At 43.6% G+C, this 25,090-nt stretch overlaps 1 protein-coding gene across 2 annotated transcripts; it reads right to left on the minus strand.

Moving 5' to 3' along the window:
* On the minus strand, positions 1 to 23,019 carry ngfa (nerve growth factor a (beta polypeptide)). Of its 2 annotated transcripts, none has more exons than XM_062541559.1 (3): positions 22,841 to 23,019; positions 2,492 to 2,615; positions 1 to 1,263 (listed from the first exon to the last, which is right to left on the minus strand). In XM_062541559.1, the coding sequence occupies exon 3, from the start codon at positions 1,250 to 1,252 to the stop codon at positions 395 to 397; it is 858 nt and encodes a 285-aa protein (XP_062397543.1). In that variant the 5' UTR covers positions 1,253 to 1,263; positions 2,492 to 2,615; positions 22,841 to 23,019; the 3' UTR covers positions 1 to 394. The 2 variants fall into 2 exon arrangements, with proteins under 2 accessions (XP_062397543.1, XP_062397542.1); XM_062541558.1 differs by having other exon boundaries at positions 2,370 to 2,615.
* Positions 23,020 to 25,090: the final 2,071 nt, after the last annotated feature.

A 25,090-nucleotide genomic window follows, 5' to 3' on the forward strand; every position in this document is an offset into this window, starting at 1 on the left:
TAAGGAGATTACCTAATACACATACTGAGGTGTTTAATAAATAACAACATCAATATCAACAACACGACAAAAAAAGCGGGATTTCTTTTAAGCATACTGTATATACACATATATATATTTAGAATTATATTTATATTTTGACTGTATAAACTATATAAATATGACATGCAGTCCTCATAACTTAAAACGACCAATAATTTACAGCGTGAGGTAGGGTGTGGGGGGTAGGGCCTTGGAGGACAGGCGTGTGTTGCTTGATGGGACATGTCCTGGCCAGATGATTGGCAGTAAAGCTGTGGTGATTGATAGGTGAGTGAGTGATGGAGGGGGAGGGGAGGTAAAGGTCTGGTCTCGGGGAGGGCCTCTGCGGTAGCAGGGGTCAGCTGTCCTGATCTCAGCCCTTCCACGACGTGCGGCTGATGACGCACACGCAGGCTGCGTTGATGCGTATGTACCGCCAGGTGATCTGGTTCTGCCAGAGGGTGAGTGCCCGCACGAAGGTGTGCGTGTTGGTGCAGTAGGAGTTCCAGAAGCGGGTGTCGATACCCCGGCAGCCCCCGGAGCCCGTCCTGACCCCTCGGTTGCCCTTGCCCCCTCGGCCCTTGCCCCCTCCCGCCCCTCCCCTGCCCCCACCCCCGCTGGGCCGGGTGGTGGCGAAGCGGCACGAGGTCTCGTAAAAGAGCTGCTGCTTCACCTGGTTGTTGATGCGCACGTCGGGCAGCACCGTCACCTCGTTGCCCTTCATGTCCGTGGCGCGGGTCTTATTGCTCACCCAGTGGTTGACGCTGTCGCACACCGAGTACTCGCCGCGGTGCATGATCTGCTCGGCGGCCCCCCGTCGCACGCGGGGGTCCCGGTCCCCCCACCCCGGCCCGTGTCGGGCCCGGTCCCGGCCCGCGCCGGCCGCCAGCCCCGCCGACTGGCTGTCCGGCGGCACCACGTCGCTGAACAGCACGCGGGGCGAGTGGTAGCGGCGCTTGCTGAACAGTTTGGGGTCCACGGTGGGGATGAGTTCCGGGGAGCGGTGCTGGCCGCCCCCGCCGCCGGGCTTTGAGTGGGAGTTTGAGTGGGAGTGGGACTGCTGGGCCGTCCTGTGGCGTTGATGCTGCTGCTGCTGCTGCTGGTGTGTGTGGTGGTGGTGGTGGTGTGTGTGGTGCGGGTGATGCGTCGGCGGCGTCGCGGCGTCCTCTCCCATGTTCAGTGCAGCCTGGACGCTGATCAGGAGGAGCAGGACCAGCGTCAACGACCTCATGGGCACACGTCCTGAGCACAGTCACAATGTAAAATAAAAATGACATTCAATTCACATAAGAATTAGGATTAGTACTATGTAGATAACTGTGCATTCAGACCAAGACCGTCAAAAGCATCAAGAGCGCCGGACATCATTCATTTTCTATGGAGAGTCGGCGTTACCGGCGTCAAAAGCGGTCTGGGCGTGAGCGTGGCTTCATGAGCTTCACGGGCGTCAAAAAAAGGTTGAGCCTGGGTTAACTTTATGGTAATTAGCTGTGACACGGTTCGGCTTCAACCAATTAGAATGTCAAACTCGCAGGATTGCTGCTTGTGGTTGGTTCGAATGTTTCACGTCTTGGCTTTGACGCTTTCGGTGCTGAACTGGGTTGAGCGTCGGGCTATGAGCTTCACCAGCGATTTTGACTCTTTTGACGGTTTCGGTCTGAATGCACAGTTAGTCTCCTATCAAAAATTAGAATGACCTCATGACTTTTAAGTAAGATTCAGACCAAAGATTCCAGACGACGAGCCGCCACGTTCTAAAGCCTTGCAACTGCGACTAAACATAGATAGATAGATAGATAGATAGATAGATACTTTATTGATCCCCAAGGGGAAATTCATAAACATGTTGAATGCTCTGTGATGGCTTGCAGCTACATGCAATATTTAATTCACACCGCTGCAACTTGGTCTTGTTGTGTCAGGAATCTTTGGTGTGAATTGGGCTTTATTCATCCTAAAAGAGTGCTCTCACCATTAGGGTCTTTCAAGCATACTATGCCAGCGGCTGCCTGTTTAGGCCTGTATGAGGTGCGCAATTGGCTACAGTATGTCTACATAGACAGCAATATCAACCTGATTAATACACAGGGGCGGGCTATAAGTGAGAGTGCCTTTCTTCTTTATGAGTAAATCACATTTGAATTCTGATTCATTGGGCTATTGGGTACTCTGATTTTAATTAGCATAAAATACTGTCCTGCCGTTTATACGTGCAGTTAACACACAGGAATACACAGGAGGATTGCTGTACACCTTAATGTTATTTGAGTTTTCACTGTATTTTGTGACACATGGCAGTTGCCAACTGGCTCTTTCACATGCAATCCGGAATATGAATGGAATATTACCTAAGCCTCTGATGTAAGAATCATGAGTGAAATATTGTTTAATGTATATCAGATTGCTGCAGACAGTCCATGTTAACGTAGTTATTGTTGTGGTGTGGCTGTGGCACATGTGGCTGGAGCACCTGTGGAATGTCTTCAGGTGAAGAGGGACGCTGACGGCTCCTAGAGCCAGTATCCAGCACAGGCGGCTCCCCAAGCGCCAGCCATCAGGACCGCCCCTGATCCTCCACTCTTTACCCCGCACCTCTGTAACACACACACACACACACACACATAAATCCACAGCCACATGCACACACACATATGAACATAAACACATGCACACACAGAGAATGTGTGAGATTTAGCACATCGTAAGATAATGTCAGCAGTGGCATGTAGACTTGTTTAAATGTGTTTCATTCCAGTGAGCTAGTTCAAAATGCTGGCTCTGAACAGAACAATACCTTCTGTATGGTTTCAGTGGAACGAGCAATAGCAAAAGCCAGAAGCTGATTGAAAGCAGAAGAAATCGATTTTCCAAAACTGCCTCTTAAAGTTATGAGTAGAATAACTTTGCTCTAATCTAGTCTGATGATGACAATACTGGATCTCTGAAATATCTTTGGCGAAATTACGAACCGAAAACCTAACTGGAAACTGATGCATTCGTTGTAGGTCTTTCACTGTTCCAGTCTGGGTTAGAGGCAGAAAGAGAAGCTCAGCTGGAAACAATGATTTTTTCAGTACTGATCAAAGTCTCTCAGAGTCTCTCTCGGACTGGGCAAGATCAGAGCTTTTTGTTAAATACGTGAGGAAAATATTTCTCTCCAAAACAGATACATTTTTTCACAATAATCCCTTGTGAGTACCATAAGTACTACAGTGAATAATAGCCATTTCTTTACAGAGTGTTACTGTAAATCTGGATGTATACTGTCGCAGTTCTACACTGACTGCCTCAATGTCTGCATGAGCACAAAACTTCTTCTGAAGGTTTGAGGCATTTCCTATGAATCAGAATGACCTTTGAAGCAAGTTCAATTTCAAATTCTGTCATTGTTTTGTGGAGATCAGATCTAAAAGATAAGTATTGTGGCCTAACAAATTGACTTGACTTGTAAAGTGTCAAAATGTTCTAGCAGTCTGGAATGTTATACAGTATGTTATATGCCATCTCTCTGGCCATTTGCCAGCACTGTGTTGTTATGACATTGCTTACATTCTCTAGTGGCAGAGCTAGTCATATTCTATCTTGAGGTAGCGGTACTTTCATTACAATTGAAATACTACGCTGTCTTGTTTTTCAGTGTGAGTTTGGAAATACAGCGATAACTGAGATAACTGAGAATCCCCCCTGGGCAGAAAAAAAAGGCCTTCCCCTCCCTCAGGAGTGTGAAGGCATGTTCACAGTCAGAGCCTAAATCATCCTGAAGTCTAAGCACTTTTTGCGGTTTATGGCCTCTTTCACTGAGAATGGGAAATTTACTTCAGATTACCTCAAGTGGTTCACATTGTTGAAGAAATGCATCCTCTCTTGATAGTCTACAGTGACATGCTCTCCTTATAGGTTCTTGAACAGTTCTGAAACTCCTTGTAACTGTTTGTTTGAACAAGTGTGCAGTACAACCTTCAACACATAGATGAGATACTCTCATGTTTGAATTTAGGTTCAAATGTGAAAACTTCTATACAGAGAAATGCTTAAAGCTGTGTGGATTCACATGGCCAACGAATAGCCAACGAAGGCTAAAAGAGTCTAAATCAAACATTCAGCCTTAAATTCAGACATGATGACTTAACTGATTGTGGCACTTAAGTACAGTATAATCACTTGAGAAGATAAAAGAATAGTGAGACTAAAAATCATAATGGAAGACTTTTAGAGTGTAGGAGTTTGAGAGATAGTTGTGATAAGAATGGACTCCTTGGAGGACACAGGCATCAAGATGAACTACACCCAACCATCCATCATCTACGTATCTGAGACTCCTCTTGTGTTGGACCATGACTTTATTCTCCCACAAGCTGCGCAAAAATGTGAACAGCCCTCTCTGTAGTATTTTGGACAGCCTCCTGCAAGTTTATTACCCTGTTCCTATCATTCTTTACGTTGCCTGGGAGAACAGATGCATTGCATCTTCTTCCATTCATCATTTAGAGCCCCTGGACACAGTTATGGGGGAGCAGGGGCTCCCTCTAGATAAAGAAGATCTTCCTTGCCCTCCGAGGCTTATTTAATTCACGGCCTTTGCCTTTTGCACACACGGTAAAAAATATGGGGGTCCTGGCTTGAAATATGGCCAGTAGCACAATCCTGGCCACCCACAGGCAGTGACCCTGACCTCATTAGTTCTAATGGGCCTTGGTTCGCTGAATGCCATCTGCCAAGACTGACAGCCAACCCCAAGTGACACAAAGACGCTATGCGCCGGTCCCCAAACGGTTCCCCGAAAGACCTGCGCCGCATTCATATGGTAAACCTCACACACAATCGCAACGCTGCGAGTAACCCAAGCCATGTCCTCTCTTCTAACCCCCCCCCCCCCCTTTGAAGAGGCTTGGGCCCGAGGGTCAGCGTTATCGGTGGGCCACTGGCGGGTTTTAAATGTCAAAGTACAAGCCGCTCACCTCCTCCCCGAAAGCCAGGCCCTATTCATGGTTACCTGCCTTTGGGGAGATGAAAGCGGCACACTGAACTAGCGTCCGAAGGCACAGAGAGATTGCGTGCTTGCTGCATCGCGATCCGTAGCTTCACGCTGACTGGGAAATCCCCAGCAGTTTGATATGTGTCAAGCTATCTGTGGCGAGCTGAGCTTGCTTGCTCTGCACTGTTATGCATAACACAAACACTTCCCTCAGTCTGGTCGTAGGTGCCTGAGAATGCATATCACACAGCAGTGTTTTTCCGTTCTCCTGAGTAGAAAAACAGAACAGGAGGAATGCTTCTTCAATGCATGCTTGTGCTGGTGATCGGCCCCAGACTCACAAGCCCTGAGATGATCTGGGTGGGGATGTCTCAGTGTGTGAATGTATGGATGTTCTACTGGTGGATCATTTCATGTATGGGGGTTATTATGCAGTACTTTCAGAGGATAAAATAAATAGAAACAAGTCTGCCAATAGAGGGCAATGTAGACCTGAATTCCTTGAATACCTCAAGTTTAGTTGTGAAGTTCATTGCTATTATGATCTCAAATGCTACTGTATGAATCCAGCCGGATTCTTCTCTGACAGGGAATCCTTAAACAATTTCAGAGTTTGAGTTCCTTCTGTTTTACAGAATTTTTGCAGACAAAATATTAATGTCAGCTCTGATATCTTTCCAGAAACATTCAGAAATCAAGAACGTTCATACAGTTTTGTTGTTTTGAACATATGTATTTGATCTTTTTTCTTATTAGGACGAGCTGACACAGATGCCAGACTGGCTGAAAATGTTCAAAGCACATACTGTGAAATGTGTAAGATTCTGACAATGCAGTGAATAGCTAACATATGGACATCAAATATGTAATATTTTATATGCTATTAACATATCTTTTTAGTCCACATGTTTACACATGTGTGCGTCTGTGTCATCAGTATCAGCACCTGACAGGCTTGCTGTGCACCATATGTTGCACTACACTCTGTTATTGCAATTAAACGAATAGCAGACACCATCACTGAATAACATATATTCATCCTTCAGATAACATAACAATTAAGGGTATTCATTGGAAGCATGGAAGAGGAATATTTATCACTTTTCATATGGTGCTACATGTCATTATGATGTACTGTATGTTTTGAAAGACGTGAAAGTACAGTAGATCATTTTCACAGTTCCCAGTGGTTAGGTTCAGTAGCATGTTAGGAGTTTTATGGTGCTTGTGCATTTGGTTATTGTTTTTCTATTTTGAGGTAGCAGTACTTTCATTGCAATCAAGATATTACATTGTGTCTGGTTTTTCTGTGAGAGTTGGGAAAAACAGACATGATGTCAGATAACTGGGAATCCCTCTAGGCAGATAAAAGTCCTCCTCCCTAAATAGTGTGAAGGCATGTTCATAGTCAGAGCCTAAATCTTCCCGAAGTCTGAGCACAGCTTGCTGCCTAGGCTATCGCCTCTTTCACTGAAAATGGGAAATGTGCATTCACTTAAGATTACCTTTATATCGTTTTCTTTTCACTGGTGGCGAGTCACATTTTAGGTGCTTGTTAAAACCGCTGTGAAGGTGTTGTACCAATAGACTTTGCCAGTGCTCAAAGTGGGGTTAGGAGCCAAGTGTGGACTGCAACCCTATATTTGATCCTCTCCCTTACACTTCAACTTTGCTTTGTTTTTTTTGTCAGAGTTTTACATCGACCCCCAAGAAACGAGGAAGGGCCCCATGCTGCTTCGATTATGGGTTACAGCAAGCGCTGCAGGATCAGCAGGTATGCGCTACGATCAAATGGCTCAGCAATCAAATAGAGGCAGAGTCCATGCCAGTAACCGACAGGCGTGCAACTCAAGCGTTCCGTTCAAAGTGAACTTGCTGCAACAACTAGCTTCTACTGTAATCACTGAATCTGGATACACCAGACGTGAGAAATGCATTGCATGTTACAAAAACTTCTAAAAGCAGTCTTCTAAAACCATTTTTTTGTTCGTTTTGTGAATGGAACGCTTCAGTTGTATGCTCTGCGTACCCCGACAGTGAGTGTGCCTGTCCGTGGCCCAGTTAGGTAAGGACCTGAATCCACCCTGCCTCTGATGTTATGTGGTCAAGTCTCCACCCAGAGCTGTGGAGTGGAGGAGCCCTCCTCCACATGTGCGGCAGATATAAACACACACTCACTTGATTGATACAGGATGACGAAGGGGACCCGCTATTTACATTGCCTGGAGTGCGCTTTGTATTTTAATGCTAAAAATATGTGGTCTCTGCGCTCCAGTGGGTCGCCTGTGTAAACACTGCCCAACGTGAACACTTAAGGTCAGAGGGGTTGAGTGGAGCAGGTTTTGACTTAGTGTTAATGGCGCTTTCTTGGTATCTACCCGTTCCACTGCGTGGGATAGAGCCTCGAGGCATATGTTTTTGGTGTTGTGTAGATGTGAAAAGAGTACAACGAGTCAGTCGATCCACAACACACACACACACACACACACACACACACACACACACACACACAGAGAGAGAGAGAGAGAGAGAGACCTGGGTTTAAATATCATTAGACGTAAAAGTCACAATGTTTCCCTTTCTATGTGCTAAGGAAAACATGGGTACGGCACACTGGCAGTGTTGTGGCTAACTCTTATCCCGTTTCATCAGTGTTTACGCTTCTTGTCATCAAGACCACCCTCTTTGAATTCTCCCAGTTCCCATGATTCAGCTCACCTTGACATAACATACGGGTGTTAAGTCTGTTAGATATCTGCTGGTTTGTCACACATTTCTTATATTGACAAATGAGGACATGTCCAAGTTAAGCTCAGGGATTAAGTGTTTTTTTTTTTTTATCACAATGCAGATGTCCTGCCAAATAGGGCAGATTGAAACACTTGAATGGAAATACACCTTTCCTCAAAAACAGAGTGCCGGTTAGTGTATTTGATACACTGACAAATGAGGTTGTCTGCACAAGCATTTAGTGGTCTTTGATAATGCAAGTATATATATATCATATTAAAAAATGAATGGAATACAATGTCCTTATAAACAAAAAACATAGTCGTTTTTACACCAAAAACGAACCTGGTGTTGAACTGGTGCCGTTCAGAGTTCTTTGAACCGTGGTGCTACAGTATCTAGTGAACCAGCCCGCATTTACACCAGTTCTGAACCGAGCCAAGGATGCGTCATCAACAATGGGTGGCAGAAACTAGCTGTTTAAAATGCTAGTCAACGTCTGCAGTGTAATGCTAGTTGAATCGTTTTGTTTACTCATGGCAACTGTTGATAAGAACGGAAAACTCATGCTTTTAGCCTTCTCCCCACTGAATGGCACATGACATGCCCACTCTGGTTCGCAAGAAAAAAACAAGTATTTTTGGTTTGACTTCCGAACCAAGGTGCCACGTTCCGAACCGGCTTTTGTTTGGTGGAAACACGAACGGTTCAAATGTTGGTTCGCGAACGGGAACGGAGCCGGTTCTCTGTCGATGGAAAAGGGCCTAGTCTGTGTTTCCAGAAATGTAGCGTTCATATCATTTTGTTTTGTGAATTTCTGAAGATAGAAATAATGCGGTCAGTGGAGAAGAAGAGGTTTTGTGTTTGGATGGAAATGGGGGAAATGCCCTGGATAGATTAGCAATGTTTAGCATCAGTATGCAGTATGGAATCTTGAAACCCCCTTAGGGCCTCTCACTGTAAATGAGAGTTTGATTTGGGATGTTTGCAGAACTGCCTTTCATGGCTTTCAAATTACGCATTCTTCCGAGGAAGATGACAATCAACTGAGCCATATGGTCCATGTTTACTCCCTTTGTTTACGGCACAAAGTAAATCCATGTTCATCGTGATTTCAAATTAACAGACCTGAGGAACTTGCAAAGCTGGACTATTAGATGAGAATGGCACTGTGAATCTGGCGATGCACGGAAAATTGTGCATCACTGTTTGCTTTTGTGTGTGTGTGCATGTGCGTGTGTGTGGTGTACAGTATGTGCTCAGTGGAGTCCACTCCACACTATGCATACAGTTAGTCCTAGATAAATTATATTCCACTTCCTAAAGGAAACATGGTGTGGCTGCCATGATGTATTTTATAATGGCAACAACAGCCTGTTAAAAGATTTGGCCACATATGTCAACAGTATGTTCTACAAAAGTACACACCTCTTCACTGGTGTTGACAGAGGGAGAGAGATTATTTAGCCTTGTAAGAGGATGGCTACTTCCTTATCACCAGGTGATACGGGCAGCGAGAGAGAGAGAGAGAGAGAGAGAGAAATAGTGTGAGAGAGAGAGAAAGAGAGAGAGAGAGATACGTAGATAGAGAGAGATCATTCTACCTTATAAGAATGACATTGTCCACAGTGTACAACACCTGTGCAATGACCACTCAAACAATATCTTTGAGGATCACTCTCAGATAGACTTGAGACACTGAGAGGGACATTTGTATATTCATTCATATAAAGTTACAGGCTTATTTAATAGTTGTCATTACGATGGTCAGGGAAAGACCAGAGCAGGTAGTTGTTCAGTGTGGGCTGCCATATCTTTATAGATTCAGTCTTGTGTAGTTAGCATTTATGTCGACAGGTCTGATGGCAAAGATAGGATGGAGAGAGAGAGAGAGAGAGAGAGAGAGAGAGAGAGAGAGAGAGAGAGAGAGAGAGAGAGAGAGATGCACAAATAGATGCACAAAGAGACCAGGGCAGACAGACAGACACAAACAGCAAGACAGAGTAGCAGAGAGAGAGAGAGAGAGACAGATATGCAGACAGAGTAAGACCGACAGATAAAGAGATGTGAATGAAAAGAGAGAGATGAAGAGATAGAGAAATAGATCCCATCCCTCTCTCTCTCTCTCTCTCTCTCTCTCTCTCTCTCCCTGCCTGGGGGAAAGCCCCGAGGCCAGAGGGCGCAGCCCGGAGCACACTGCTGTTTTCTTCGCCCCACTCATCAGGAGTAATTACTTGACCGTGTCGGCCACAGGGACCCTCCCTCACACAACAGTGCTGCTCTGTGGAGCGTCGCTCTGCAATGCTACTGTACTCCGGCCAGGACAATAGCCACTCTCATCCGGCGGCGCGACGGGATGAAGTTTCCCATTGTGTGTTTTGGGGGGACCGGGGGGTGCGCATGAACCCCTGTCCGGAGCGGGGATGGTTATGTACGCCCCGGCAGACATTTGCGGACGTGTCACGCATGACACAATGTCTCAAGCATCGCCTCGGGATTCGAAGTTGTTCCGCACGGGCCCCTGATCAAAGCGGCCAAGTCAAAGACAGAGTGCCCACAAATGTCCCTAACAGTGGCTCGTATGTCTGGACGCTCGATGTCGATGAATCAAATGAGTTATCCTCCATATGCAGTTTACATTTGACATTTGAGAGGGCTGATTCTTCAGACTTTCTCCATAGGGAACGAAAGTACTGCAAGGCTCAGTGACATTTCAATTTCTTGCACTGTATGTTATGGCCTGAATGCGTGCAATGCACACAAATGATAAACGATTTTCAGTGAGTGAGTTCCTCTGCATGAGGTCATGTGCAATCAAGTGTTCACTTTTTTGAGACGCCTCTGATCTTTCTTTGTTGACTTCACTTATTTACTTACATTATCGTTTTTCTGTGCTCTCAAGATTAGAACATTTCTGAACAACCCTGTCTATAAACATGGGATTGCCTGATGTTTTCAGTACAGTTTAGGTGTGGAGCTGCTTTAACTTGCAGTGGGTGTACAGGGTTTGTGCCTAAGACTTTTTAAAGCTGCCATACCTAAAACAAACTCCTGCAGATGATTTGATAATGATATCTCAATATCTTTGTGTTGGGTGGTGTTGATCTGGAGCATAACTACAAATGGTTTCAGCGCTGTTCAATTACAGATTTTCATAGCAATTATTTATGGCTGGAAATGCTTTGCACCATAAAACTATGCAGTGACCCAGCCCCAAATTGCCGAATATTTATATTTCTAGTACAGTAAATGATGTATGCAGTTTACTCTCATGGTATGAACTCATTGTTCTTTTTGGCTGTGCAGGCCACCATATGGTGTTTGCATAAACGACTACTTGATTATATATTACATTTATTCAGTGAATTTTTTTTTTTATTTAATTGGCAACTAAATAACAGAGTTAAATTGAAGTAAACTAAAAATGTGCTTGTTCAGTTGCAGAGTGTCAGCTATTAGTTTGATCTCGGACATAAATGTAAACTGGAGAGCTGTGGGTTTGAGACACAGTTGGAATACAGAATGCAGTATTTATCAGCCTGACTCATGTGTTTACAAGACGAGTCACAATGAATTATCCCCTTTCATTGCGTCCTCTTCTCCTTATTGTATGATGGTGATGCCCGCACTCACAGGAAGAAATCTCAGGAACTAACTGATGTGTTCCCAGAGGATTGAGCTGTGTAAGCTACCTCTGGAAGTTTGTTAGCTGTTAGGTCATTATGAATCTGATGCAATACTAAACTGGACATTTTCACAGACAATATGTTTTCAATTTCCAAAGCAAATTATCTTATGAGGGTGCAGCCCTTAATTAAGTCTTTTCGCAAAGTAACGGATCGATGGATATCTTAATGGACAGGCTGAATGAGAAGCAACTGCAATTTCTCTCAGTTGCAGACGTGTTGAATCCTTATCACTTCTTGTACCATTTTTTAAATGATAACCAGACCTCAGCATTCAAATTCAAATACCAACAACAACACTAGAACTCTGAGTTCCTCTCCGAACACAAGGCAACACTGCCAGCCAAGTAGTCAAAGGTATTTCAGTAATGGCACTACAGGTCTCTTCCAAGTTAACCATTTCCTCAAAAGTGCAGTGCCAATTTTCATTTTAAGGAATGACGAGATTGGAAAGTATGATAAATCACGAGTAGAGGCTACAGTAACAATGAACTCATGTCAGAAAATTAGAAAGAAACTCTTGTCATGACATAATTTGTGCATAACTGTTCTGCCGTAGCACAAATTATATGTAATCATGTTGCCAAGTCTTGCTAAAAGTAACCTGATACAGTGTGAGGCTTCTTGTTTTGCATGGGCGCTGAACCCTGGAGGCAGGACCTCCTACAGTATACGGCCCTATTCATAGCAGTCCAAACCAAACAACTTACCGATCGCACAGAGATGTCAATTGTTAGCCATAAATCATATTATCACACAGTTCCAAGCTCTACTGTCAGTGGATTGCTCTAGAATGTTTTCGTCTCCCCTTACTGGTCGGGCACTGTCAAAAGCTAAAGGACAGTTTCCTGGATGAGTTGACTGTTAATATCATTGAGATGTTTGCTTAACAATGAAAGCAGATGGGAGACGGCACTCTGTCCATTCCCTGTCTTGGCCAGGTGCTTCGCCTCGGCCCGTTGAGGATAATTCATCTCAGTCAAAGTTCCAGATACCATATAGTGGACATTGCGCAAGTAGTCTCTAATCAAATCATCGCATTATGTGCATGTCATGATGTGTTTAATGTGTATATCATCATGTTCAGTAGAGCGTAAACAGAGAGATGCTTATTGTCTTCACATGTATCAGAGTAGCTGCAAATTAGTGTAATGAAATGATCTACTAGCCTGGCAAATAAAGCCATAGTATCTTAATTAGATTATGTTACCACAACCAGGAAATTTATGTTTTTTTTTGTTTGATTATCCTATTAATTGGAAGCAGATTATTTTTCCTTCTGAAAACATCAGGGATTTGCTTGTGGCTCAATAGAGCCTTCATCGGAACAGGAGAATGCAGTATGAGTTACAATGATAGCTCTGATGAGGACAATCTCATTTCATATGAAATATAACTTCATAAAGATAACAATAAAAAAGCATCTGAACCTGATAGCAGGATGTTCTATTGATTTACAACATATTCACAGTATGTAAGTGTATAGCTTCACACAGCAAAACCAGACCCGGCTGCAGAGAGCAGTGATAAAGGGGGCATTTGAGATTTTCAGGGGGGCACTCTCAATCGTAAAAGGCTACAGTTAGGATTAGGCCAAGTAAAACTGAGGGGGCACCTTTTTTGTTTGAGGGTGCACCGCCCCCTTTTGCCCCCCCCCTGGAGCCGGGTCTGAGCAAAACTAAAAAAAATGCACACACCCACACATATATACTTTTTTGTACCCACTTGTAGACACATCAATATTTATGCAGGCACAAACAACTCTCTCTCTCTCTCTCTCTCTCTCTCTCTCTCTCTCACACACACACACACACACTCACACTCACACTCACACTCACACTCACACTCACACACACACACACACACACACACACACACACACACACACACACTAAGGAGGAGGTCACCTTGACAACCCCTATCCCCTTGACAACCCCATCCGGTGGTGAAGCCAGCCTTCCCTCTATGCCTGAGGAGTGTTTTGTTTCTAATACACACACACACACACACACACACACACACACACACACACACACACACACACACACACACACACACACAATACAAACATAAAGGCATGCACATGGACGGGTGTGCAGACATAAACACACACACACACACACACACACACACACACACACACACACACACACACACACACACACACACACACACACACACACACTCCTTGTGGGAATTCTTGTTAAAATAAAAATCACATCTCCTGACGAAAATAATTACCAAGCATTTCTGGCTTGCTATTGTTGGGAAGGCAGCCAGTAGCAGATGACTGATTCAAAATACGGCCTCTGACAGTGTATCAGTTTTCAAACAAACAACAACATTTGAATGCCATTAGAGTGCATGACTGGAAAAGTAGGCTTTTGTGGGAAAGAACACAAATCATGTAGATGATTTGAAAAGGACAGGATGCCAATTAATGTCAGTCTTGTTAGGCTGTATTTGTTTCCACAGAGCAGGGCTTGCAGCGAGCTGTTTGAGTATTCTGAGTGGAATTGCTACAATTCATGCTACAGTATTCTGTGAGAAAATGTCAGATCAGATGAGATGATGGTCAGGTTACATCTGAAGCAGGAGAGTCTGGTATGTAGACTAGCCTGTCAATAGACAATTTGTGTTAAATTAATCACCTACAAATATTTAAATGCTGGCTAGTGTTAGCTTTGGTGCCCTTTTGATTGAGCTTGCAGCAAAAATCTTGCCCATAAAAAAATAAGTAAAATCATGAAGGACCTAATGTAACAAGGTGGATTTTGAAATTGTGCGTATTCTCAAGTAAGGGTACGTTCAGACTTGGCCTCTTTTGCTGACAAGAGAAGTCAAGCAGACTGTTTTTTTGCAGTTTCTTAAAAAAATAGGCCAATCCGCTGTTATCTGCTTGTGATTGGTCAGCTGTCAAAAAAAACAAAACAAACAAAAAAAACAGTGGGACTAGAAGTTGAACATTTCTCAACTTAAAAACAGCTCCAAGCTGCAGAAAATGTTGGTGCGCTCGAAAACATGGTCTACTGCATATGATTATAATGTAAAATGGACGCCGGCAGCTGCAAAACAGAAGTCAAGTTTGAACAAACCCTAAGATTGAAAAGCATTACAGCTACTGTACTACTATTGATTTGGTTTCCACTCCATAACCTGTTGTGCTACACTCAGTGTGTTATGCACATGGTGGGAGTGGCAACAGTGCCACAGTGACAGTTGTGGATGGCTGTGCAATGGTACTGGTGTGGAAAACACTGGTTGCATGCAACTAACTGCTTACTTAATGCAATTAAGATTTTATTTTGCCGTACAGTAGTTGTCCAGAACATTGTCCAATGTCCAACTACTTGATTGACTTTTAAACTAGCAAATAACAATTTGCTATGTGTTGACAAAGCACCACAAAATATTTTACACATGTTTACGGAAATAAAACTTCAGCTTTCGTATGTATTTACACGTTATCCATTGTACTGTATACCTCAGTACTGACAAAGGCATTTCACATTTCACCTCAAGATTATGAGGTGTTTTTTGTTAGGATGATATCTTTAATCTTACTAACTGAATATGTAATTGATTACTATACTGTATAATGAATTATTACAGAATCCTCTTACGGATGTTGTAAATATTATTGCCTTTACAGTAGGTTTCTGTCAATCTTTATTTTAGTGAGCAAATGAAGGTTGTTCAAAGCAATTCACCACTTAAGGAAATGGACAGTATCAGATTTGTAGGCTTGATATATTTGGTTATGACATTTACATGTGTCTTTCAAATCCATCCATAACTCGGGAGCTATGCTTTACTACAGAGTTTATAATCGATGAAACCACTATTGAAATACAATTTAATGTCAGCTATCCTCTGAAAATAGGTAAGCACACTAATTCAATTACTGAATTCTATGTTCACCTCAGCAAGAGGGATCTTTATATGGGGAGAGCAAAGAACTATATTACTTAATCACACTTAAAGAGAAACTATGCAGGATTGGCGATTTCATCTTAAGTTTCGGTGTCGTTTTTCATTTTTGCTCGTTTTATGCTTGCATATTTCTCTGCAGAGCTTCCCCGACAGCTTTAGCTTGTATATTTATACATATAAAGGCTATATATAAATATATAAATTGCAAGCGTGGTTCTTCTTGTTCTTTATGCGTCTCAGCCTTCCAGATGTAAACAGGGAACAATCGTCTCCTGAACAAACTGCAAGGTTGCAATAGCGGATAGGGACATTGGGGGCGGGAGGAAATATTACTGTTTTCGATAAAACTGGTCAGTCTAGCAAAACAACGATTTCTAAGCGATTTTATGACTATGAAAAAGTTGCATAGGGTCTCTTTAAAGACTGGAGGTTCATAGTATTATTCATAGTTATTTAAAAATGAAGACTTCCCATGAAGCCTGCATATTTTTGCAAATACATTTTGTCATGTTTCCTTGCTAATAGTAAGCTTTAAGATGTGCAATTCTAAGCAGAATTGTGCAGAAAATGAATTACTCCATGTATACATGTTTAATCAGAAACAAAGTCCATGACAATAAAAACAAAATAAAAGCGTTTCCAATGCTACTGTATTGCTAGAAACAGTTGTCTCTGCACAGAGAAAAAAAGAATGCTTGTCAAGGAAATGCAACATTGGATAATTACTCCTGTTCTTGGTATCTTTTTCTGTTGAAGTGTTTGCATACACTTTGTTGATAGATATGTAAGTGACAGAAATGCAGTCAGTGTTTACTGAATTTTTTAAACAATTGTTTAACTTTTTTGTCTGAAGACAGCTAAAATATTCTCAATAAAGTATACGTTAAACTGCATTTGCAGACTGTTTTCATCAAAAAAAAAAAAAAAAAAATCAAACAAGTATAAAACAAAATAGCAAAAACTAAAGTTCCCTCTTTTAGCAAGAACAGAGGCCACGCATTGGCTGGCTTCTCCCTACTGAGACATTGCGCAATAGCCTGTGAATTTCAGAAGTGTGACCGTGTTTAATGTTCTCATAACGAACTCTCCCAGAGCACATCACAAACCCTGAAACATAACCCAAAGGATGCCAGGGGCTGCTTTGGAACGCTTGAATCGTGCTCTTTTAGATGGTCTCACAACATACCCCTCACCCTCTCCCCTACCCCCACTCAAAAGCGCTTTGTGGGTGGTGGGACCTTGAGAGCCTGTTGAACATCTTTTCCAGACTGCTGCCATTTCACGACCTTGACATTGAGCAATGTTCTCATGACAAGCGTGTTCGTTTTTTGGCAGTAGCGCTGCCATAATTTCCTGTAGCTGGTGAGAATTTAATTTTTCACAGTGGAATTGGAAGATCGACGTGTAGACAGGAATGCTCCCTGCGCCTACTGTGAATGAGAAAGGGAGAGTGAGAAAGAGAAAGAGAGAGAGAGAGAGAGAGAGAGAGAGAGAGATGGCACCAGACCCTCTACCTTCACTCAGAAGTATCTAACTGCTCCCACAATTGACTTTTTGCCATGCCCATTCTCCCACTGGAGTTTTTAGCCTTTCGCAGTCAAGCGAAATGAAACCAGTGCCCTGAGCACTCAGTATCACCATAACCACAATGCCCAACTTTACCATCAGTAAAGTACATACAGTACATGCTAGAACATTCTGAACATGAAAATCCTCTGAGATTTTTGCTGGCAGTGAATTCATTTCTGATAATTTCATAACATGCTAGTGGTATGTTAAAGAAGTGGATTTTATTTGCTGCTCCGTGTTTCCTACAAGTATATTGCATGAAATGATTAATGAATCTTTCCAGTGGACTCTGTGGTTACACTCAGACCACATGTCCTGGGGAAAAGAGCAATAAGGTTAAGAGGAATCCGTCATGATGACAAAGTAGGTTAAATGAGCAGAGATGCTTAGTCAGTCGAGACACAGTTGAGTCAGTCGAAACACAGTCGAGTCAGCAAAGCCTTGGTCACGTGAGCCGCTCTCAAAGGTGTGTGAGGGGGAGACCTGCTGTTTTATAACCCTGTAATAATACCTAATTAGACCTGGGTGGATGGAATCCATGATGTGTGGTTGGCTGCAAGCGCAGAAAAGGTCACGCCATTTGAGCAGTTACATATTTTTCCCACTGCACAGTGAGGTAAAGACCATCGCCATATGTTTGCAGTCAAAGATTCACACAAAGGGCCTTGTGCGCTGTGAGGAATTTTGTGGAAAGGGTATGTTTTTTATATATTTAAATATATATTTATCAGGACATCTTCAGTTGTCAGAGTCAAGTCCTGGGGGCTGCATGATGGGCTTTACAGGTCTCTCAGGGAGACATTAGTTTATTGTGTAATATCTGCTGGAGAAGAATACAACTGTTGTATTGATGCATGCTGGGCTAGAGCCTGGGACCCGTTAAGTCCAAACACAGCCTGGCTCTCAAGTGGAATAGCTAGAGTGCAATGCATTTGGCTCTGCAAAATGCTTTGGCTTTGTGGTGCACGTAACTGGACTGTGTAAATATTTGTAGACATAATAGATGTATACTGTATTAAGAGCAAAAAAACCCATCTTGTTTAAGCACAGAACAACTAACTGTAGAGTGTACCCCATGCATTGGAGTACTTTATTGGAGTAGTCTTTTTAATTATTTTCGGGCAGATCCTAAAGCATCCAACATACTCTCTGTTACTGTACGTCTAAGGATCTGCAATGCTTGCACTTACAGAGAAAGAGCAAGAGAGGAAGAGTGTGTGTGTGTGTGTGTGTGTGAGTGAGAGAGAGAGAGAGAGTGACATGTACACACACCCCAAATCACACCACACACACACATATGTATTTTATGAATTGTACTAATGCTATTGTACTACTTTCTGTTCTGTCTGACTGCTTTGGCAATATGAGTACCACTTGTCATGCCACTTTGAATTTGAATCTGAATCTGAATCTGAATCTGAATCTGAGCGAGAGAGAGAGAGAGAGAGAGAGCGAGTTATAGAGATAGAGAGAGAGAGAGCTAGAGAGAGAGCGAGAGAGCGAGTTATAGAGATAGAGAGAGAGAGCTAGAGAGAGAGCGAGAGAGCGAGTTATAGAGATAGAGAGAGAGTGAGCTAGAGAGAGAATGAGAGCACGCGTGTCCTCTGATCCTTCTGACTCACCTCACCACAGTTTTGCTTTCCCTGAAATGACAAGTCTGTGCGTTGGCCCTCCATATAGGCCAAAGCTTGTTACTGTAATAGCAAAGGAGCGGCAGACTCAAAGCAATGGGCGTGTATACGCGTGTTGGTACATTTGTTTGTGTTTATATGTGTGTGTGTGTGTGTGTGTGTGTGTGTATGTGCTTGTGGTTGTATTGTATGCATGGTTTGTGTTTGTATTTACAGTATGTTGTGTGTGTTTGTGTGCATGTGTGTGTGCGTGTGTATGTGTGTGTGTGTATGTGTGTGTTTGTGTGTGTGTGTGTGTGTGTGTGTGTGTGTGTGTGTGTGTGTGTGTGTCTGAGGGTTTGTGTGTTTGCGTGCATTGTGCACTTCATGTACAGGCAAGCAATACACAACATGTCATCATGAGACCATGGCAAAGCAGATGGCTTGCTCAGCTCAGACCACCGTTATGCGTCTGTGGTCACCATTAGATCTTGCACATGCACACACACGCACACGCACACTCACACACACACACACACACACACACACACACACACACACACACACACATGCATGCGCGCATGCACGCATTCATGCTCGCATGGACGCACGCACGCACACACATACATATATAGACACACACACACACACACACGCACGCACGCACACACGCTCACACACACACACAAACACACACGCACACACATACACACACACACACACACACACACACACACACACACACACACACACACACACACACATGCATGCGCGCATGGACGCACGCACGCACACACATACATATATAGACACACACACACACACACACACGCACGCACGCACACACGCTCACACACACACACACGCTCACACACGCACACACATACACATACACACACACACACACACACACACACACACACACACACACACAAATGCTGCTTGAGTCAACACTGAGGATTGTTATGATACCAGTCTTAGCGGACCAAATGATTTAGCACTAATCAGTGGCTGGTGATGGGACACAGAAAGAGGACACCCCTGGGCTGTTGAAACAGACCTGACGGTGATGAGACATACTGTTTGCAGGCCGAGTGATGGGGAAGGCTTCCAAGGAAGCTTGTACAAAAGGGCGAATGAAATGTGGGATTAAGAAAGCACAGTGGTGTGCATCAGTATTTTCACAGGGATTTGGTATTGAGGGAAGATGAAGAGAACTGCTCCCTTATTCAAGCGATAAGACAGGAGATGTAGCATGCAGTATGACTGAGGAGCTTTGGAATGATAAAAAGCGATGACAGATGAAACAGAATGAAGCAAAAACATTTGAAGCGGGCTGGCTATGTAACAAAGCTCTGAATGCTCAGAATAGTAGAGTGAAATGGACCGTGCCAATGAGCAGGTGTTTATGCTTAAAAAGACAATTGAGCTGTTGACTCTGTTAATGAGACACACTTTATGAAAGAGAGCAGCATTTCTGAGAGACTTTACAAATGTTGACACGAGCGGCTTACTTATGACAACACTAAAATGCAACTCAAGATGATTGTTTTTCACCTGACTTAATATAAAATGCATTAAATCTGAAAGGCATTCAATGTGATGATACTTTAAATACTTATCTATAAAAATAAGCTTTGATTTAGAAAATAATAATAAGATAACAGATACAACCGAATAAAAATATGTAGCACAACTATTTTTTGAAGAGGACAATACTACACATTTAAAACATGGTAAATTAAAGACATCCTCAAATTTCTGTAACACCTCATGACTGTTACATCCAAAGTGTAAATTGCACAGAGTGACAACTTCTGTCTTCGTCTGAATTCTTTTGTCACCCGTAAGGCAGGCTGACCAGCAGGGAGGGAAAAAAAAAAAACGTCTCAAAGAAAAGTAACATGTCTGGTAGTATTTCATTTGCTTTTCCCAGCCAGCGGTCCAGTGATCATGGCAGGGAGTGTTCTCTGGCTTTCCCTCCCTGTTGACAGCCCCACAGGCTCATGTATTCTCAGAGCCTTGACCTCTGTCTCAGGTCACCCCTCTTGACAAACACAAAGGAAGCTCATCCCAAAAGGGAGTTTTTCCTCAAAAGAGACATGAAAAATCATTCCCCTCTGTTTCACATACATCTATCGTTGTCTCTTTCTCGTCTTTCTCGCCCTCCCTCTCTCTCTCTCTATTTCTCTCTCAACCTCCCTCTCTCTCTCTCTCTCTCTCTCTCTTTCTCTCTTTCTGTGCATACATTGCATTTAAAGTTGAGTGCGGATGGAAAGGGACATCTGATATCTTTGTCGTTCTGTCCATTGCAACTCCGAAGCCAGCGCTGGTGCGCCCAGGTGCTTTTAGCCGAGAAGCGCTTTGGCTGTAGTCCACGCGTGCCGCTGAAGACCTCATTAGCACTCATTACCACATCCAGCATCGAGTGCTCAGATGACCGCTCACCGCAGAACTCTCCGCTCTGGCGTTAAGGGGCATTCACATACGTCGCTACTCGCACATCGCTCCTCGCTTCCGTTAACTGTCAATCATCTCTATTCTACATTCTGATTTGATACTCGCTTCACTCGCATCGCTGGAAGTTAAAATTATTTTAACTTTGTACCCGCCCACATCACATCGCTAGTCCTCGCATCGCCTGTCCTGGCCACATTTAGCTAGAACACATTCACTATACATTGACAGTTCTCGCTCATAGATGGGCGAGTAGCGACGTATGTGAATGCAGCTTTATGCTGCCGCTTTAGCACCGGATCGGGCCCGGACGCGTGCACCGGTTGGGCAGCACGGGTGCGGGATGGTACCAGAGCACTACAAAGGGAAAGCTTTAATTCAGGCTCAATGGGAAACCAAAGCTGGCTCATAAATAATAATTGCAGAGATCATTGTATGAAGGGGAGAAGGGCCACTGCCCATCTGCTGTGGATGAAGGGTGAGAGATGAGGTCTGCCTGGCCCTGATGACTTCAACATGTTCAGGCTCTGAGAGGGCTGAGCTCAATGGCTTAATAGGAGACCAGTATTAAGATTAACTTTCACTTGCGGTCATTGAGTTTAGGTGGTAATTTTTTATTTGTTTTATAGAGCTTTTACAGTTCTTTCCCCCCCTCTTTCAGTGTTGCTAAATTATAAAGGGCTGGAACATTTAAACAAAATATATATAGCTGTACGTAAGATGCAGTGACATAATTCGCAGAGAATGTTTTAGAACATTTCTTGGACTTTGCGAAAGAGGCTCCAAAATGGCAGAAGAAAATGTTGATATATGTCTCCCCGGAGGCGCCGATTCTATTAAACTTAAGCACCATTCTTAGTGGTAATCTAAAATGGATTTAGTTGTTTTTTCCTTTCCTCGTAAAAAAGCTCTGTAACTCGCGGGAGCTGATGCCCCCCCCCCACCCCCCCTCCGTTTCAATGCATGTGCAGTATTCCCTGGTGTGAATACCAGCTATGAAGCCGACTGACACGCTAACAACTGCCCCCGCCCAGATGAGAATGATAAAGACTGAAACGTGTTCCATGTCTGTGCTGTGCTTGGAGCAAGGCTGTGGCTCACAGAGAGAGAAGAGAGAGGGAGAGAGAGATAGAGAGAGAAAAAGAGAGAGAGTGTGGCGGGTTGTGTAACATGAGGAGGCTGACGGTAAGATGTACAGAGAGAGAGAGAGAGAGAGAGAGAGAGAGAGAGAGAGAGGGAGAGAAAGAAGGAGAAAAGTAACCTGATGTCCCAGAGGTCTATCCCTTGAGAAGAATGGGTAGGCAGGGGGTGGGGGGTCCATTGAACTCTACAGAATTGCCCCAAACAGCCACCAACACCACTACCCTCCCCACCTTCCTCTCCCCAGCGCAGTGCAAGCGCTTCCCAACCAGTAGCGTCTGGTGCACAGTTAAGGAGAAAGTCTATAAATTACATGACTGCTTCCTGTCTTTTTAATTTCCAGGCCAGACTTCACTGCACTCTTAACTAAAGATCAGAGAAAATGCACTGTTCTGCAACTCTTTTTCTACTTCTCTCTCTCCCTCTCTCTCTCTCACTCCGTTCACACTGTTCGCTATCTCAAAAGTTTGTTTACACACCATCAGAACCACTATCTCCCTGACCCTTAAACTGTCTCTTTTCTGTTTTACCTTAAAAAAAGAACTTTCTTCAGCACTGAGCAACAGGTCTAAAAACACATACCTGGAAACTCAAATTAAAAACAGGAAAAACACACTCAGCTCAGCTGACAGGTACGTAAACCCTCTCTCTGCAACACAACTATTCCCCTCACAAGCGCAGAAGTATTCCAAGAGCGAGATAGCATCAGTCACTCTTACCTCAGGTCTATTTTCAACTCTCGGGTGAGTCAAAGTCAAGTCCCAGGCAAAGTTTGGCAGTATATATTCCACCTTTCACTAGTCCAGGGAGTGTATCCGTTCAATCCCAAAGCCCAAAGTCCAGCAGCTGACTCTTCTTCTACAAATGACCATCCAGGTTGAGTGCCATTCACGCCGGCTCTGCTCTCTGCTCCCACTCTCTGTGGGGAGATTGATTGTTCTGAAAGTTAGAGGAGAGGAGTCCCAGCACCCAGTCCTCCACCTCCTCTGAGGAACTCCAACAGGTCCTAGTGCCTACCACTCCCTGACAGTGCCTCTCTCTCTCTTTCTCTCTCTCTGCTTCTTTCTCTCTCTGTCTCTCTCTTTCACACTGAAAAATAACATTGGCGGTGACTCCAACCACTCAAGTTCATCTCTCTGTGAGTGTGTGTGTGTATGTTTGTGTATATGTGAAACTGAGTGAGTATTTGTGCATGTGTATGTGAGTGTATATCTGTGTGCATGCCTGTGTGTGTATATTTGTGTGCATGCCTGTGTGTATGTGTCTGTTTGTGTGTGTGTGTGTGTGTGTGTGTGTGTGTGTGTGTGTGTGTTGGAGGTGTGGGGGGGGGGGGGGGGGGGGGGTTGGGGGTGTAGCAAATATCCATGGCTTTGTGAGTGTCCTCCTGTGTCAGTGATTCATGAGTGGTCGGCCTGACCCGCGTTAACAGCCCCAGTCCTCTGACATTTCCTGTGGAGAGAGCTAACCTTAGTCATGGCCGCTTTGCTTTGACTTGACACAGTTAGAGATTTCAGGAGCTGAACCACATCCACCACCACTACTGCTGCCATGGTTCTTTTTCCATTCATGTGTGTCTGTGATATGTCATTGACAGATCTGATTTTGAATTAACTTGGGAAAGCACTAAGAACATCCCGTAAAAAATATTTCCTATCCTACTTGAGTTTCCCCTTGATTAATAAAGTATCTATCTATCTTTCTATCTATCTATCTATCTATCTATCTATCTATCTATCTTTCTATCTATCTATCTATCTATCTATCTATCTATCCATCCATTAGGGTGTGATCAGACAGGACACTTTTTGCAGTGAGAGGCTTCTTTTTTCTGTTGTTTTTAAGCAGTAAGCATTTTGCCGGCTGCTCGTGCACACTGGGTGCCTTGCATGTTGTGAGCCTGGTGCACTTAACGTTTTGGCAGAGGGGTGCCCTGAGCGTGTTTATAAAAACACAGTACACCTCGCATTTTAGTGGCAAGTGGCAAACCGCCTCCTGTCTGATCTCGCCCTTAAACAGTATTACAGTGAGAATGCAACGTCACTTTAGGCGTGAATTAGGCGTTTATAAGAAGGCCGCACAACCGTGTTGGAGCTAATGATTTCTCACACTTGTAAAGGCACATTTTAAATTTCGTGTTACCTAACCTAACATCAGGTAATGAATCTCATTCAGAAGTTGTGAGTCGAGAGAAGTGAAAAGCAGCAGACCTCTGGGAGACTTTCTCATAGATGGATGAAAACCTGGTTTTAATAACGCGGGACGGGAAATTCCCATAAACACCCCCACTAACATACACTTTCCCTTTGACCAATGGAATTGCAGCGTTGACAATTCTTCTTTAATTTTAAGATTACGTTGGGGTATTCAGCACAGGCAATGTTTGACACTCAACACCTGCTCTTGCCAAACACACTCTATATAACTTCAGTCTGTGGTTTTTGAGGGGGTAATTTCATTTCATATAACCCCAGAATAGTTTACCTGAAGAATGCTGAGGGCACACAGTGTAGTCTTATAGGTCTAGACCATAATGACCCATACATACTGTGTGAACTGTGCCACACCCAGTATTGAACTGGGACTTGCTGCTCTCGAATCACAACACAAGGGTCTCGGAGTACATTTTTCACTTTGCAGACTTGACTGTTTCACTCCCACCTAAAGGATATCCATTTCTTAGCCCCTGGCCCTTTGGACATCAGCTCAAGGCAATGCAGAGAAATGGTGGAGAGGACCCTTTTTCCTGTTATCTGCATATTCCATTTGTGAGACACTGATGGTGTGTCTAAAGTGACTTTGGACATGGCATTGATCATGGATGAAATTGACAAATAGTCAGTCGAGTTCATTGATAGATTCATTGACCAAACATAAATTAATATTTGGTCATGATGTGGTTGGCAAAATAATATTTTCATATGGTGATGGCATTTAAAAAGTAACTGAGTTTCTCTGTTGTTCTCTATTCT

Source organism: Sardina pilchardus, chromosome 7 (assembly GCF_963854185.1).
Source record: "Sardina pilchardus chromosome 7, fSarPil1.1, whole genome shotgun sequence".
NCBI lineage: Eukaryota > Metazoa > Chordata > Actinopteri > Clupeiformes > Clupeidae > Sardina > Sardina pilchardus.

What these genes read in the sequence shown, in the direction of transcription:
- ngfa (XM_062541558.1), bottom strand. Translation starts at nt 2,478, where the DNA reads ATGTGCCACAGCCACACCACAACAATAACTACGTTAACATGGACTGTC. An exon ending in TTCTTACATCAGAGGCTTAG is followed by an intron (nt 1,264 to 2,369) that starts GTAATATTCCAT and finishes GACTGTGCTCAG; the next exon opens with GACGTGTGCCCATGAGGTCG.